Source organism: Petromyzon marinus, chromosome 10 (genome assembly GCF_048934315.1).
Source record: "Petromyzon marinus isolate PM22_M1 ecotype Great Lakes invasive population chromosome 10, UKy_Petmar_22M1.pri1.0, whole genome shotgun sequence".
Classification (NCBI taxonomy): Eukaryota; Metazoa; Chordata; class Hyperoartia; order Petromyzontiformes; family Petromyzontidae; genus Petromyzon; species Petromyzon marinus.
Genome location: NC_133676.1, coordinates 16,070,357 through 16,084,356, shown reverse-complemented (window position 1 = coordinate 16,084,356; position 14,000 = coordinate 16,070,357). Strand labels below are relative to the sequence as shown.

At 46.1% G+C, this 14,000-nt stretch overlaps 1 protein-coding gene across 5 annotated transcripts in view; it reads right to left on the bottom strand.

Moving 5' to 3' along the window:
* LOC116940829 (trafficking kinesin-binding protein 1-like) overlaps nt 1-14,000 on the bottom strand; it is an 87,175-nt gene that overhangs the window by 30,335 nt on the left and 42,840 nt on the right. For all 5 annotated transcript variants that reach the window (XM_032951060.2, XM_076066203.1, XM_032951058.2 and 2 more), the window contains 2 exons: nt 6,230-6,306; nt 158-274 (listed from right to left, as the gene is read on the bottom strand). In XM_032951060.2, coding sequence (XP_032806951.1) covers nt 158-274; nt 6,230-6,306 — 194 coding nt within the window. The remainder of the gene's footprint in view (nt 1-157; nt 275-6,229; nt 6,307-14,000) is intronic.

Sequence of the window (14,000 nt, the reverse complement as noted above, 5' to 3'; positions counted from 1 at the left end):
CTCCTGTGGGCGAGCCATTCACACTTCACGCAGCCTCAGAGTGCACCTAGTTAGGCAAAAGCCAACGTGGTGACCGCCACCGCCGCTTGGTGGAGAGTTGGCGGCCGTTGTCGAGGTCCCTCGTCGTAGGGGGGTAGGGAGGGGGCCACCCCCTTACCTCCTCCGTGGTGTGCTCGATCTGCTCCTCCAGGATTTCATTGCGCACCGTGAGCACTTTGATCTTCTTGAGGAGCGACTGCCCGATGCGTGCTGCCAGCTCCAGGTCACGCTCTTTCTGCAAGGCAACAACAATGGTCGCGCGCCACCACCACCACCACCACCCCACCCCGCATCACTAGAAGGTAAAGGTGCGGCCCTGCAATGTCCTCCTCATGCCACTACTGGCAGAAGGACCTCAAAGAGGAAATTTTTGGCCCATTCTTCTATACTCGTTCGACGGTCTTTTAAAAGAGGTGAGGGTACCCACACTTTACCCCACCACACTCGACGTACCGATGTACTAAAGTGCCTGCGGAGTATACTCTTTGGTTCTATTGGGTAAAGTCACGTAGGTAAAAAATAAAATAACAAAAATCACGACGTTTCGGCCACAACACAAGCGGCCTTCATCAGGTGAAGGGACGAGACTGATGAAGGCTGCTTGTTTTGTGGCCGAAACGTCGTGATTTTTGTTATTTTATTTTTGACCTACGTGACTTTACCCAATAGAACCAAAGAGTATGGATCCTTGCAGTCACGAAAGCTTCAAATCTAGAATTGCCTGCGGAGTGCCCATTCATAGCAATGGGTGGACAGAGTGGACAGAGGTAGGAGAATTGAAGAAATGTTCCCATTGGGTCAACTGCCACACCAGACGCTAACAAATTTACTTTTTCTTAAAACACTCATAATAGGACATGGTAATCACCAGTTTACACAACACACGTGCACCATGTTATGTGTCCACTGTGTTAATACAGTGTACACAACACATACACAGTGGACAACAACCCCTCAGTGGCACGCTGCTGCTGTATGGACTGTCAAGCCTGACTGTGTCGTGTTTCATGTACTCAACACAATCGCCATGAAGCACACATTCTGCCATGACGTCAGCGGCCCTAATGATGCGGACTGTTTACACATGCATGTCGAAAGACAAAGATCCCCCATATAGCCTGTAAAAGGCTGTTGGGGCAAGTGCTGTTAGCGAGCACCTGTGAAGGCCGGCACGGCACCCGAGGGGGTGGGTGCCCAACACCACGCCCGGCCGCCTTTGTCTTCCCACTGGCGATGTTTACACACCACACGAGGTACTCACTTGAGGCTGAGTCGACCTAGGGGAGGCCCAGGACCGGTTCAGATAATCGTCACTGGTGTTGGCCGTGTGGGGCAAATCAAACTCGAGTCGCCAGGTTCAAAACGTAGCGCCCTAACCGCTTCACTGCCACTCAGCCACACGCACACATCACGCGTGCCCATAATGTGTGCTCACACACGAACACAAGATGCCCTTGCTGGTTTGGTTAAATAAGTATGTTGGGAAATTACCAATCAATTCCATGAGCATGTGGTAGGGTCAGTACCACGCCATCTGCTTGTGTCTTCCTAAGGCCGGTGTGTATTCAAACACATTAGCACACGCAAAAATACAAACACGCAATCCAGATCCCCAATACAGCCTGATAGTCTATTAACCACAGTGCTGTTAGAGAGCATCTATTAAGGCGGTGTTCTTCAATAATTTTCAGAGGGGGGGGGGGTCCACTTTAGCCGATGAGACATCATCAGTGCAAAGGGTTTAGTTCTCACCATTTGTATATTGCCGGGGGGGGGGGGGGGCACCGGGGGCCACCAATGGCCCATGGGCCTTGTGATGAAGAACGCCGTGCTAAGGCATGGAATTAACGAAGAGGGAGCCGTGTAGCCAAGACCACGACCCACCCCCTTTGTTTCCGAAGTGCCGTACTGACTTTTACACAACACAGCAGGTACTGCTTCAAGGTTAAGTCAAATGAGGGGAGACCCAGGGCAGGTTCAGATAACACTCGGTACTGATGATATCCAAGGCTGGGGAGTTAAGCAATATAACTGGGTTCGAAGTCTGGTCTCTATCCAATGCATCACTCACACAAATTAACACAAATTAACACGTACGTACACAAATTAACACGTACACACATACACTCACACAAATTAACACGTACATACACTCACACAAATTAACACGTACATACACTCACACAAATTAACACGTACACACACACAAATTAACACGTACACACACACAAATTAACACGTACATACACACACAAATTAACACGTACATACACTCACACAAATTAACACGTACACACACAAATTAACACGTACACACACACACACAAATTAACACGTACATAGACACACACACTCACACAAATTAACACGTACATACACACACACTCAAACAAATTAACACGTACATACACACAAATACGCACACATACATCAATCCACAAACACAAATGTATTCCAATGTACGCACATGACAAACGTATGCGTACGGTAGCATGCGTTCACACACAAACACACCCATTGACATGCACACAAAAAACCACAGACACACAGACACCCTCTGGGGTGACTTTGAGACGGATGATAAAAATAATTCTGCACTTCAACAGAATATTCCAATTATTTTCATTATGCAGCACATGACTGCATGATCAATGTTCTTCATCTTATCATATAAATGTCCATTGAAGTATCAACTATCGTCATTTTGGGAAATAGCAGCGAGATGCAATGAGATGCGTTACAGTATTGGCATATAAAGCACCCTGTGAAAACCAAGTTACAGGAACATTAAAGATCTGTTTTGCAATTTCCCAAGCAGCTGCGAAAACAAATGATAAAACAATATTTTTAGCCAATTACTTATCAATTTTCCATACAGGAAAAACCTGGAATATCTGCAGAAAGCCGACGCATTAAGGATAACTTAGGGGCAACGTTTCATTTGGTAGTATTGGCTGACACTCACCGAGGCAAAGGGATCCTAATGGGACAACATTTTTGTCGTGCAAAGGATCAATACCTCTCATAATAGAGGTTTTTTTTTGGGGTTAGATCGCGTAAATATATAAATGTGTCGCTAAACCCTCCCACCACCCGACACAGCCAACTAGTAAGGTTTGTCACGTAAACAGAACGTGACAATTCGTCAATAGTACAGCACGCCGGTTGTGTGTTTTGTAGAGCCAAGCCACAACATTTACAACCTGAGTACGACGTTTCGCCAGTAATTACATCTAGCTTCATCAGGCAACAGCCAGAAATTGCCGCTACACGTGAGCGCATGTCACTAGGACTGTAGCGCATTGTGCAACTACTGTGCCACAACAGCAGAAAACATACACAAAAATCCGCTGTAGAGAATGAACACACATTTGGGGCAAGTGCTGTTAGCGAGCACCTATGAATGATGGCACGGTACATGAGGGGTTGGGTGGTCAGCACTGCGCCCAGCTGCCTTGGTCTCCACAGTGGCGATGTTCATACACCACACCGGGTACTAATTTGAGGCTAAGTCGACCTAGGGGAGGCCCAGGATAAGTTTAGATAAACGTCACTGGTGTTGGCCGTAAACAGGAGTCGGACTCAGGTCACCTGGTTTGTAGCACAGTGCGCTAACCGCTCTTCTATCAATGTCACAACACCACCCACTCTCACAAATACAGACATACGTGCAAACACGCACATGCACATGTATAACAACATCCATTTGGATGTATAATGCATCTCATTGTCAATGCGCCTCAAGACGCTGTACAAATATTGCGAAACGACATAAATGTGCGAACTCGTATACGTATGCGCGCACACGCAAACCCACACTTACATATAAAATAAATGAAAAACTAATTATATTCTTGGTTCTTTCGGTAAAGTTACCGTAGAAGGGAAACAATAAAAAAATAAAAATATAAAACAATAAAAAAATAAAAATATAAAACAATAAAATTGTAAAAATATAAAACGATAAAATTGTTTTATAAAACAATAAAATTGTTTGATATTTTTATTATTTTATTGTTTCCCTTCTACGTGACTTTATCGAAAGAACCAAGAATATGAATCCCTGCAGTCACGAAAGCAAACGAATTATTTACTTGCTCAAACAAGCAAGTAATATTTTACCTCCCAGAGTCAGTGATATCAATTCCACATTCTTATGGCAGGGGCCAGCATGGTCAATGGACACCCTCAAGAGAGTTCCCACAGAGTGGTACTAATAATAACGACCACAAAAGGATGAAGGGCCAAGTCTACCGTGACTTGGGTCTCAAGTCGTGACCTTTATATTTTCAGTGCGACGCTCCAACCAGTGCCACTTGGGTGGATATTACCAGCACAATAATATCACGAGCCGTATACATTTGAGAGGGAATTTAATTTTCCAATGCGCTGAAGCAAAACTGTTTATAGAAACAAACAGAGTGTTTAACCAAAAACAGACTCAGGCATTTCGTAACCGCTGTGACGAACACTCAAACTCAGGAATAGAGTCAAGGTGTCACATCTTTAATATGTGGGTAAACAAGGCAATTTGTATTCATAAAAATATACGGTTATCATCACTAGCCATCTCATGGAACATGCCAAATATTCAACTCGTGACAGATTTGCTTCCTAAACGGTGCACTTTGCATTGTGGAAAGCTACTGCCGGACCACAAATCCTCCAGGTTATTATCCATCACTGGGTGACTCCTCTTATCCACAAGTCAAGAATTGCGTGACTATAATGCTTCCAGGAGACCACTTCCAAACTACGGATAGCAAGAACAATATAATACATTACTCGCTCCACTGCCATTATCTACAAACAACCCCCAGGAATAATAGTCTGCATTTAGGACTTCAAGGGACCACTTCGAGACAGAATATATCTGTGTATAACGGGAGTTTCTAGAGATTGATTGGTGGTGCAAGTATTAGCATGAGTGGATAAGAGGGTCATGATTGGAGGAAATATCACAGCGCCCTAAAGTCATACATTTAGAGCGCCAACTCAGATATCAGCAATATTTGTACACCCACACAGCAGCCTACTCTTATGAATGACATCACAGGGTAACGCGTACATTACGGCATACGCACATCCAGCAGGACGATGCTGCAGTCAGAGTGCTTGACTCACAATCGCAACGTCGCAAGTTCAAACTCTGGTCAGTGGTAAACTTAGTTCGTCATTCAATGAAGGTCAATAAAGCGAGAATCAATGTGGGATGCTGTCCTATCGCGGTTGTCCCATGGAGAGACTGAGCCTTGCCAGGGGACTGTGGAATTTCCAGGAGAGGTTATGGTTCTAAAGAAATGAGCACTGTCGCATTGCTTGTTTGGCAGAGGGACTTTGACGCCTCTTGATTTACAACCAATAGTTGAAACGTCAATGCAGTGGCAAATTGAATGCTGTGCATATTGTGTGTTATGTATATTGGACTTCTTTGTTGCATTATAACTTAGCCAACAGTGCTAATTGGAGGTGCAGGGGAAGGAAGAGCAAATTAAAAACACAAAAATCAGTTTTGACTGAAAAAAACTAATGAAACTAAATGTTTACCACTACTTTGTACTGAATCGTACAGCCCTTTGTCAATACATTGCTGGATGAAGACTTCTTTACCTCCTTGGGGTTGAAGGTGTTATTTGACCATACTTCACCACGTATATATCACACCTTAGCAGCCACCATCACAGTACCGGCGCATTGCTATTTAATCTTGACTCGAAGCTTTCGTGACTGCAGGAATCCATACTCTTTGGTTCTTTCGGTAAAGTCACGTAGGTATAAATAAAACAAAATAAATCACGACGTTTCGAACGCAACACAAGCGCCCGTCTTCAGGTGAAAATCGTGATAGCCGCGACTTTACCGAAAGAACCAAAGAGTATTGCTTTTTAATTTATAAAAAAAATCATAACCACACCAAAAATGTAACCATGCAGAAGCACCGTAGCAGACATATCCAAAGGCGAATGCGTGAGTAAGTGGTGGCTATTTCCACATTTCCACTACGGGGACCAGTCCTCTTTGTACGATCGCCGCTGTTGACTTTCCACAAGACGGTAAACATTTTATGAAACCCAGAAGGATGATGGGACATTTAAGGTGTGGCCGTGTAGGACCTGATAGGAGAGTTTTACGCAATCCGCAGAGAGGATGGCCGTTGAAGCGAGGCGGTGTTTGGTGCGGACGTGCCTACCTCCTCCAGCAAGCGCGTCACTGCGTCGATATCGCTGTAGGTCTTGGTCATCTGCCCCACCCTCTCGGCACACAGCACTGAAGGAGAAGAAAACAGCAGCAGCAGCAGCATAGCGCGCACGTCAGCCAGGACCTCGAACAGACGATAAGTAGTGGAGGTTCATAGACAAATGGATGGCTGAGAAGGGTCATTGACCAACACGTCACACCTCTTTATTGGCGGTGTTGTTGACGAGCGTGTTGAGTCTTTGTTCATAGTTCGGCACGGTTAAAATATAAGTGAACGTGAATACATGACGGTCGACTTTCAAAGATAGGTTAATGATAAACATAAACTAATTTACAAGAGGAAAGCGGATGATTATCGCACTCCTGTGACATCACTGTAACATCACTCCAGTACATTTCAACACGACTCTAAAAGCAGTGAAGTCACCACCGCAGGGTGACTTAGCGCCTGATTGTGGTCCTCATTATCAAAGCACCAAACTCATTCGGGACAGCCAGGAGCTGCGTCTTCACTGAAGCGATCAATAAAATTCACCAGGTGCTTGACGTGTGTGCTGTCATGGGGGACTGGGGTGTGGTTTTAAATACTGCCACACCTAAAAACTGCCTTGGTCTTGGAAGCTTGGGATTCGAACACATGGTCGCATAACTATAGTGTGTGGACTTTTAAATAAGCTTGGAATCGCATTTTTAGTCATCACGTGAAATTGACAGCGATTTGAAAACACGACGAAATATTTTCGAACATACCACGATTACAACCGTAACCTATCCTCAATCCCCAACCCTTCACCGAATTCTTAGAACCTGACCCTAATCCCTATTCCTAATCCATAACTCCTAAGCGCTAATACAACCCCAACACCAAATCTCTAACCCTTAACCCCTATTACAGGCCTTACACTATCAAGCAACATTGCATGCAGTCTGTGCTAGCCACGGTGACACATGTCCCTTATGCAGATACCCAGTCCCTTGCGGAAAACAATCGATTTTTGTAATGTATGCAAGTCCTGTGTATAGGATTAATCCTGGGCTGATTGCATTGACAAGGGGCAGTTTGTAGCCACGAGCCCAGCCACGAAGGACAATCTGCTCTTGAGCGAAGGGTGACAGAGGAACTGAGCCAATCAATGGAAAGAGTAACCTTGAGGCATCCTTCAGACAGCCTGATGTTTCAAAATCATCACCCAACGTGAAAACGTTGCGTTCACCTATGTACAAAAAAAAGACAAAAAGCCCCCCGTATAGCCTTCAGAGACTGTTGGGGCAAGTGCTCTAAGCGAGCACCTACGAAGGCCGGAACGGCACACGAGGGGGTGGGTGTCCAACACCACACCCGGCCGCCTTTGTCTCCCCAGTGGCGATGTTTACACACCGTACCAGGTACTCATTTGAGGCTGAGTCGACCTGGGGGAGGCCCAGGACCGCTACAGATAATCGTCACAGGTGTTGACTGTGAGTGGGAATCGAACTCGTGTTTCCAGGTTCGTAGCACAGCGTGCTAACCGCTACACTAGCGCTCCCCACCTATGTACAGGCACACACACACACACAAAGACAGAACAGTTCAGCTTAGCCCTGAAGACTATCAGGTCAAACGCTGGTCGGGTCAAAGTGCCTCCCAGTTCAAAACAAGCAACAACTCATCACTCATCTCCTATGGCAGCCCTGGGCAAGTGGTGGAAAATGACACATTCCCAAGACACGAGCAACGGGATACACAGAACAGCCCCTGTTGACGGAGATCAAAGTGTTACTCATTCCATCAATCCGAGAGTAACGATGGGCTAATCTGATTCCCGACCGCGATTTCAAATCTCGCCGATTGGCACGTTCTAATTACAGTGCTCCCTGGCCGTATGAATGCTCTCAGGAAGCACCTGGTTAGGCTGTCATGGCACGTGACAAGAGGGTGATAATCAAATGATCGAACTTATTTAAATTTCAAATCGAAAAATATACTTTTTTTGTCAGAGAGAATCAATACAAATCGAAAGCTGACAATAATACCTACTGTGCATTTAAAGACACATAAAACAAACTCGGTGCTATTTAATGTAATTTGTGTTACCCAACCAAAGATTCGCGGACAACATTGCGGCAGTTAAACATCTTCTGCCGTGAATAAAATGAGAATAAATAATAATGATACACGTCAGAGAGAGAGTGGCTCACAGCTGCTGATGTGTGTGTATGTCGAACATCTTTCGCACCGTACGTAACCAACCGCGCTAATCGGAGGTACGGGGGAAGGACAACGAACTAAACACACAGCAGTTTTAATTAAATACGTTTTCAATCTAGATTTCCAAGTGCATAGCTCCAGTGGCTTCCTCATATCGGAAGGAAGAGCGTTCCAGACGGCCGCAGAAGCGCATCCGGAAAGCGCGCGATGCGGCCATCGCCATCTTTGTTCGATCGCCAGCCAAACGCCGCCGCCGCTGCGAGGATGACTGGAGTTCGCGCGATGGTTCATGCTCCCTCTGACGAGATCAGCGAGGTGTCGTGGTTCACTTGGGGCAAGCACTTTGCGTGTAGCGAGCGCGGCGTCTTCATGCACTCGTTCAGCAAACCTTGAAGCCAATGTCGCCATCGCAGGATTTTGAACCCCGCTCCGTGCGTGCACACCGAGCGAGGGACACGCTTGCCGGGTCGTCGTCTTGCTCAGCAATCACAAGCACGAATATTAACAAACGTGCAAAATGTATACAATATTAAAACATTCACAAAGGGAGTAAATGTGAATGATAAGGTAGTAAATGTGCATAATAGGCCGAGGGTTGAGCGATTACACTGCGTGAATGCTCTTTGGAGTATATGGATGTGAAGAGGCCTTAGATGAAGGACGTTTTTCACAGCGTGACTGGAGTGTACGTCCTGGAAGGCCACACGGATGACCTCAGAGCCTGAGGGTCATGGTGCACTGTAGACTGTCGGGTGACGGTGTTTCAGGGAATGTTTAACAAGGCAGGTAACGTAACAAGGTCTGGTAAACACAAGGCCCAGTGTGAACCTTATCAACATTCCAAGATTTGACGCCAATGCAGTGCGTCGACAACAACAACCTTACGGTCAAGTGCATTGGCGTCGTGCATTTCGATGGTACGAGCCTAAAGCCAGGGTAACGGGATCCTCACGCTGGACGTGTGGGCGAGGGGCTGCCAGCGTGGCTGTGGACTCACGTTCGGCCTGCGTGGATGCCTCACTGTGCAGCTCTGTGATGCGGTGTAATTAAACGTGATTACAATGAAGTCGAATTGATGATAATACGTGTAAATTAATCAGGAGGGGGAATGGCGCCAAGAATATCCAAGCGGCAGTCCCTCGTATGTGCACCGAATACTAACAAAGCCAGACTAATTTAATACGGCGGAGCGGTGGAACAGAACAGTGTGTTTGCACGTTGTGTGATGGACTCGGTTATCTCATTTTGATTCCTGGCAACGGCTGAAATCAGGGGCAGATGATATGAGAACCGGTCCTACCCTCCCCTCCCTTCACCAACCCATACTGACCAGTGTGGCGAAGAACAGGACGGGTTTTTTTTTTTTGTTAAAAACCTCATGACCGACATTGCGTGGGGAGGCTTCCACTGGCGAATTGATTTTTTTTGTGACACCCGGGTGACAAGTGTATCCCAATCGCACCACGAGGAAGCAATTTTGGCAATGCTCCGATAACTCATGTTTTGACACTACGAACATTTGTATTCTCATTAACAGAGCTTGAGTGTACACGATAACAGCTACAAAAATGTGCGTTCACGTGCTGCATTTGCCTTCAAAACAACGCCGTCAAGCAAATCACGACAGGCAGGATTCGAGACGAGATGTTACGCTAAGCCGATTCTGGTTTAATCGCCATACTTAATGACGTAAATACTTGCCAGCATTGTAAGCGCACCTCGCCAACTGGTGTTTTGTGAACATTTCAACTTATCTTATTTTATATTTAAAGAGCACCTTAGCTCTATAAATATAAGCAATGTAGATTCCAACATCTTCAGGTAATTTTCTGCAAAAACGAGATTTTAGTGGCTGATTTTTCTCTGAGTAACTCAAAGACAAGAATGCTGTTATGTCATGGAAATTATATCACAAACACAAAAAAGCATATCAGACATGTCTTGGAAAAAGATTCTACCTATCGCACCAATACACCACACATTCCGTCTCTTGTAACGTCGACAGCATGAACGGTAAGATTTTGTCTTTTCAGGTTCAACGTCTTCTCCGACTTTGGTCTTGCATATGGCAACAATTTCGGGAGCGAAATGTCAACGTGAAGGTCTGCTTAGCCTCGTGAAGGCTTCAACAGAGAGTCAGTGTCGTTTTGCTATTCCTCCTTCGATGAAGGAGCACAGACTACAGTGGTTTACTCCGTGGTCCAGGTCGTCCCGACTGTAATTTCGCCAGGGTGCAGCTTGAAATCCTTCCCATGTCATCGCCACTAGCTCACGCTCCTGCGATGAGCGAGTGAATAAACACATTCTGTGCTCACTAAACGGTATTGTAGTAGGCCCTGTCACTAACAGTAAAAGCAGAGTAGGAATTACATGTTATATTCCTGAATAGCCACGTTTCCCTTAACTGTAACGAATTAATTAAATCTGTATCGTATGTATGTTGAACTTCTTTCGCACCATTCGTAGCCAGCCGTGCTAATCGGAGGTGCGAATTGATATCTTAACATGACCAGCTCAAAGCCCGCTCATTATTTAAATAACTGCATATTTACAGCTGCCACACAGTGTTCTACTCTTGCATGTTACATCACAGGGTCTTCATTAATCCACTTATAACCACACAGGATATTCAGGTAGTCTTCTGCAAACTTCACCAGGCTACTCACACTAGTCGAAATCAAACCGTCAATTCCATTCTCAATGGGTAAGTTATAAGCACACTTACCACCAGGCGATCCAGCCATGTAAAGATGCCAAATGAATGCTTTCTCATCCCAATGACGTACACGTACATCATAAATCAGGTCGGAAGACGTACCGAGGCTTCCACAAGGCCATTCGGGAGGGCGTGCGGCACGGTTTGGCACCAGCTATCGTAGAGTGCGGTCGTGTCGCTACAGTTCTCTGCGGTGAGTACAGCGTCTTTAAAAACAGCGGCGCTACGCCTACAAATAATTTAACGCTGAGCCGTTTGCGCGTTCCGAGATTTAGCGGTGAATGGGACACCCACCCCGCAACTTGCAGACGTCTCGTAACGGGAAAGGGTTAAGACAGTGCCATTCATTATTACTTTATACACCACATGCCCATGTGCACGAACAAACTTGCAGACACAGTAGTGTAAGCGGCAGCCCAATTGGCAGTTGATGCAAGCGCGAATGCTGCCCGCCTCATTAATCGGAGGGGGCCATGCTGTGGCACAATCAACTGCTACCACTGTGCAATGAAGCAAGGAATATCAAAATAATTGGGGACGAAAATGAAGAGAGAAATTCCGTTTCCATTGTTATAGGTCGACACACACTCTGCACTCAAGAGTCTCAGGAAAGCTTTGGGAAACCAAACACAATTTTTCGAGGAAATATTTGTGAATGTGCTGGTATGAGTATTTAAACATGTTACCATTTCAGTGGCAGTGTAACCGAGGACGCCAGTTAATCGATCGGCAAGTCGCAGCGGTAGCATGCGTTCTAGCACAGTCTAACAGTGACATTGAATAGCATGCACGACATTTGCGAAGTTGTGTTGACAATTCTTACGCGGCAAGAAAGCAACATGTCCAGTTAAACTAGGCAAACATTAACACGAGTTCAACAAAGAGCGTGCTTCAGTTTGCTGAATGAAAAAAAAACTGTTCACACTTCGAAATGGAAGGCAGCTCATTGAGAAACCGCAGACTAAAGCAAGGCTGTGTGAGGTATGCAGCCTATTATATGGTAACAAACGGCCTACAGTGTACTAAATGGGAGGAATTAGGGTTTCCCCAACTGGTAATAAAATGTACCAAACGAACCACCAGACAATGTGGTAAGGATGACAGTGTGAAGCAACTGAACTTGCCTGCATTGAAAGATGTGAATAAAGTCTGAGGTTGCCATATTGCCCTGGTGGTTACCCACATCTGTGAGGGCTTCGCATGCCGCACGCTAACATTACCACCACGACAAAACAGTTACCATCTTGCCAATTCAGACACACACCCCGAAATCGTCGCGCCTCGCACCATCTCACAATAATAACCCAAGAGTAACGGGCTGTGTCCAGCGCCCCTTCGTAACGCCGACGACGCAAACAGCGGCGTCACGATGGAGGGTGGAGACGGGGCGACACTCATGACTGCTATGAACCTTGGACCGGCGTACCCTGCATCGTTAGACCCACATCACCCCACCCTCTCCGCAGTCACGGAAGCAGGGGCAATCCTGGCACATTGATACAAACCGGTGGCGTGTGGACTCACAGTGGGGGGGGGGGGGGGTGTTTACAAATAACGGTGGTGGCTATGGTGTCCGGTAGACACCGGGGGGCTTTGCTTGGAGATGACACAATGTGCTGCAGGGTGTCACAACCAATTACGACTACAGGCAGACCCCCCCCCCCCTTATCTAACAACTATTTACACGTCAACTACTATGTTCACACACACAACCAAGGTATTGTCGTGTTGTCATTGTGCTGTAGTGTATGTTACCCGTGTGTATACAAAGTAAAAATGTTAAGTAAAAAATAATAATCAGGGAACGCTGTGTCCCTCTTTCTGGAAATTACAAAAAAAATGTATGACTAAGTTCACATTGTTAGTGCTGTATTGCATAGTTGTACACGTGTGCAACAGCACGTTGCAATGTCACACAATAGATCCACGACCATTCACAAGGTGTCCACTTCCTCCTGTTCACCAAAGGGCTGCTCGCTGTCGGTATAAGTGACGGTGGCGAGATGTTAACTACCTCTCCTGGTATGCAGGAGGTCGTTGGATCGATTCCAACTCTGACGCCTGCTGTATATTTGGAGTTTGCGTGTCTCTCTCTCTCTCTCTTTCCCCGTGGTCGCGTGAATGTTTTCTCCGGGTCCTCCAGTTTTTCCCTCCACATTTAGAACCATGGCTGCTATACATTTCCACACAAGCCACTTCGTTGAGCTATAATTTGTGGCCAGGTCACTTCTGAAAAAGAGGCTTATAGCTCAGTGGGCCTTCCCTGGTGAAATAAAAACAAAATGTTTAGTTCATAGTTTGCAGCCGGTGAGCCTTGCGCGTTTTATGCGCGTTGAAGCTCGCGTCGATTTTACTCAGGTCAGGCCGATGGCCCCGGCTTCACGTCATATTCGCATCGGAGAAGCGTCTGCGTGCTCAGCAACCGTGGCCAGCGCTAATCGCCAGCCGGCGGTGGAAATTCCACGCCGCTGGTTGTGGGCGCCGGCGGTCACTCCGAAGGGACACCCCTAAGTGTAGACCTCTCGCAAGGTGCGACCCTCGTTTCATCACTCGCAGGGGAACGGTGGGCCGAGTTAAGAAGCCAGCACCAGGATCAAAAGTTGAGCACCCAAAGCACAGCGTCACCCCTGCCAGATAATGTGAGAATTACAGAATACCAAACTGTCAATTAACGGGGCTAGTAGTATCCCATATATTAAGTTTGGAATAACAATATATTTTGGTCAATATATAAGTACGGTTATATCTAAAGAATATAATTTTGGTTAATAATTCTACATGCTACCAGGTTTTACAGGAACCATTTGCCATAATGGATTCTCGCACACACATCACGTGTTGCATGAATCGTGAGCGTTA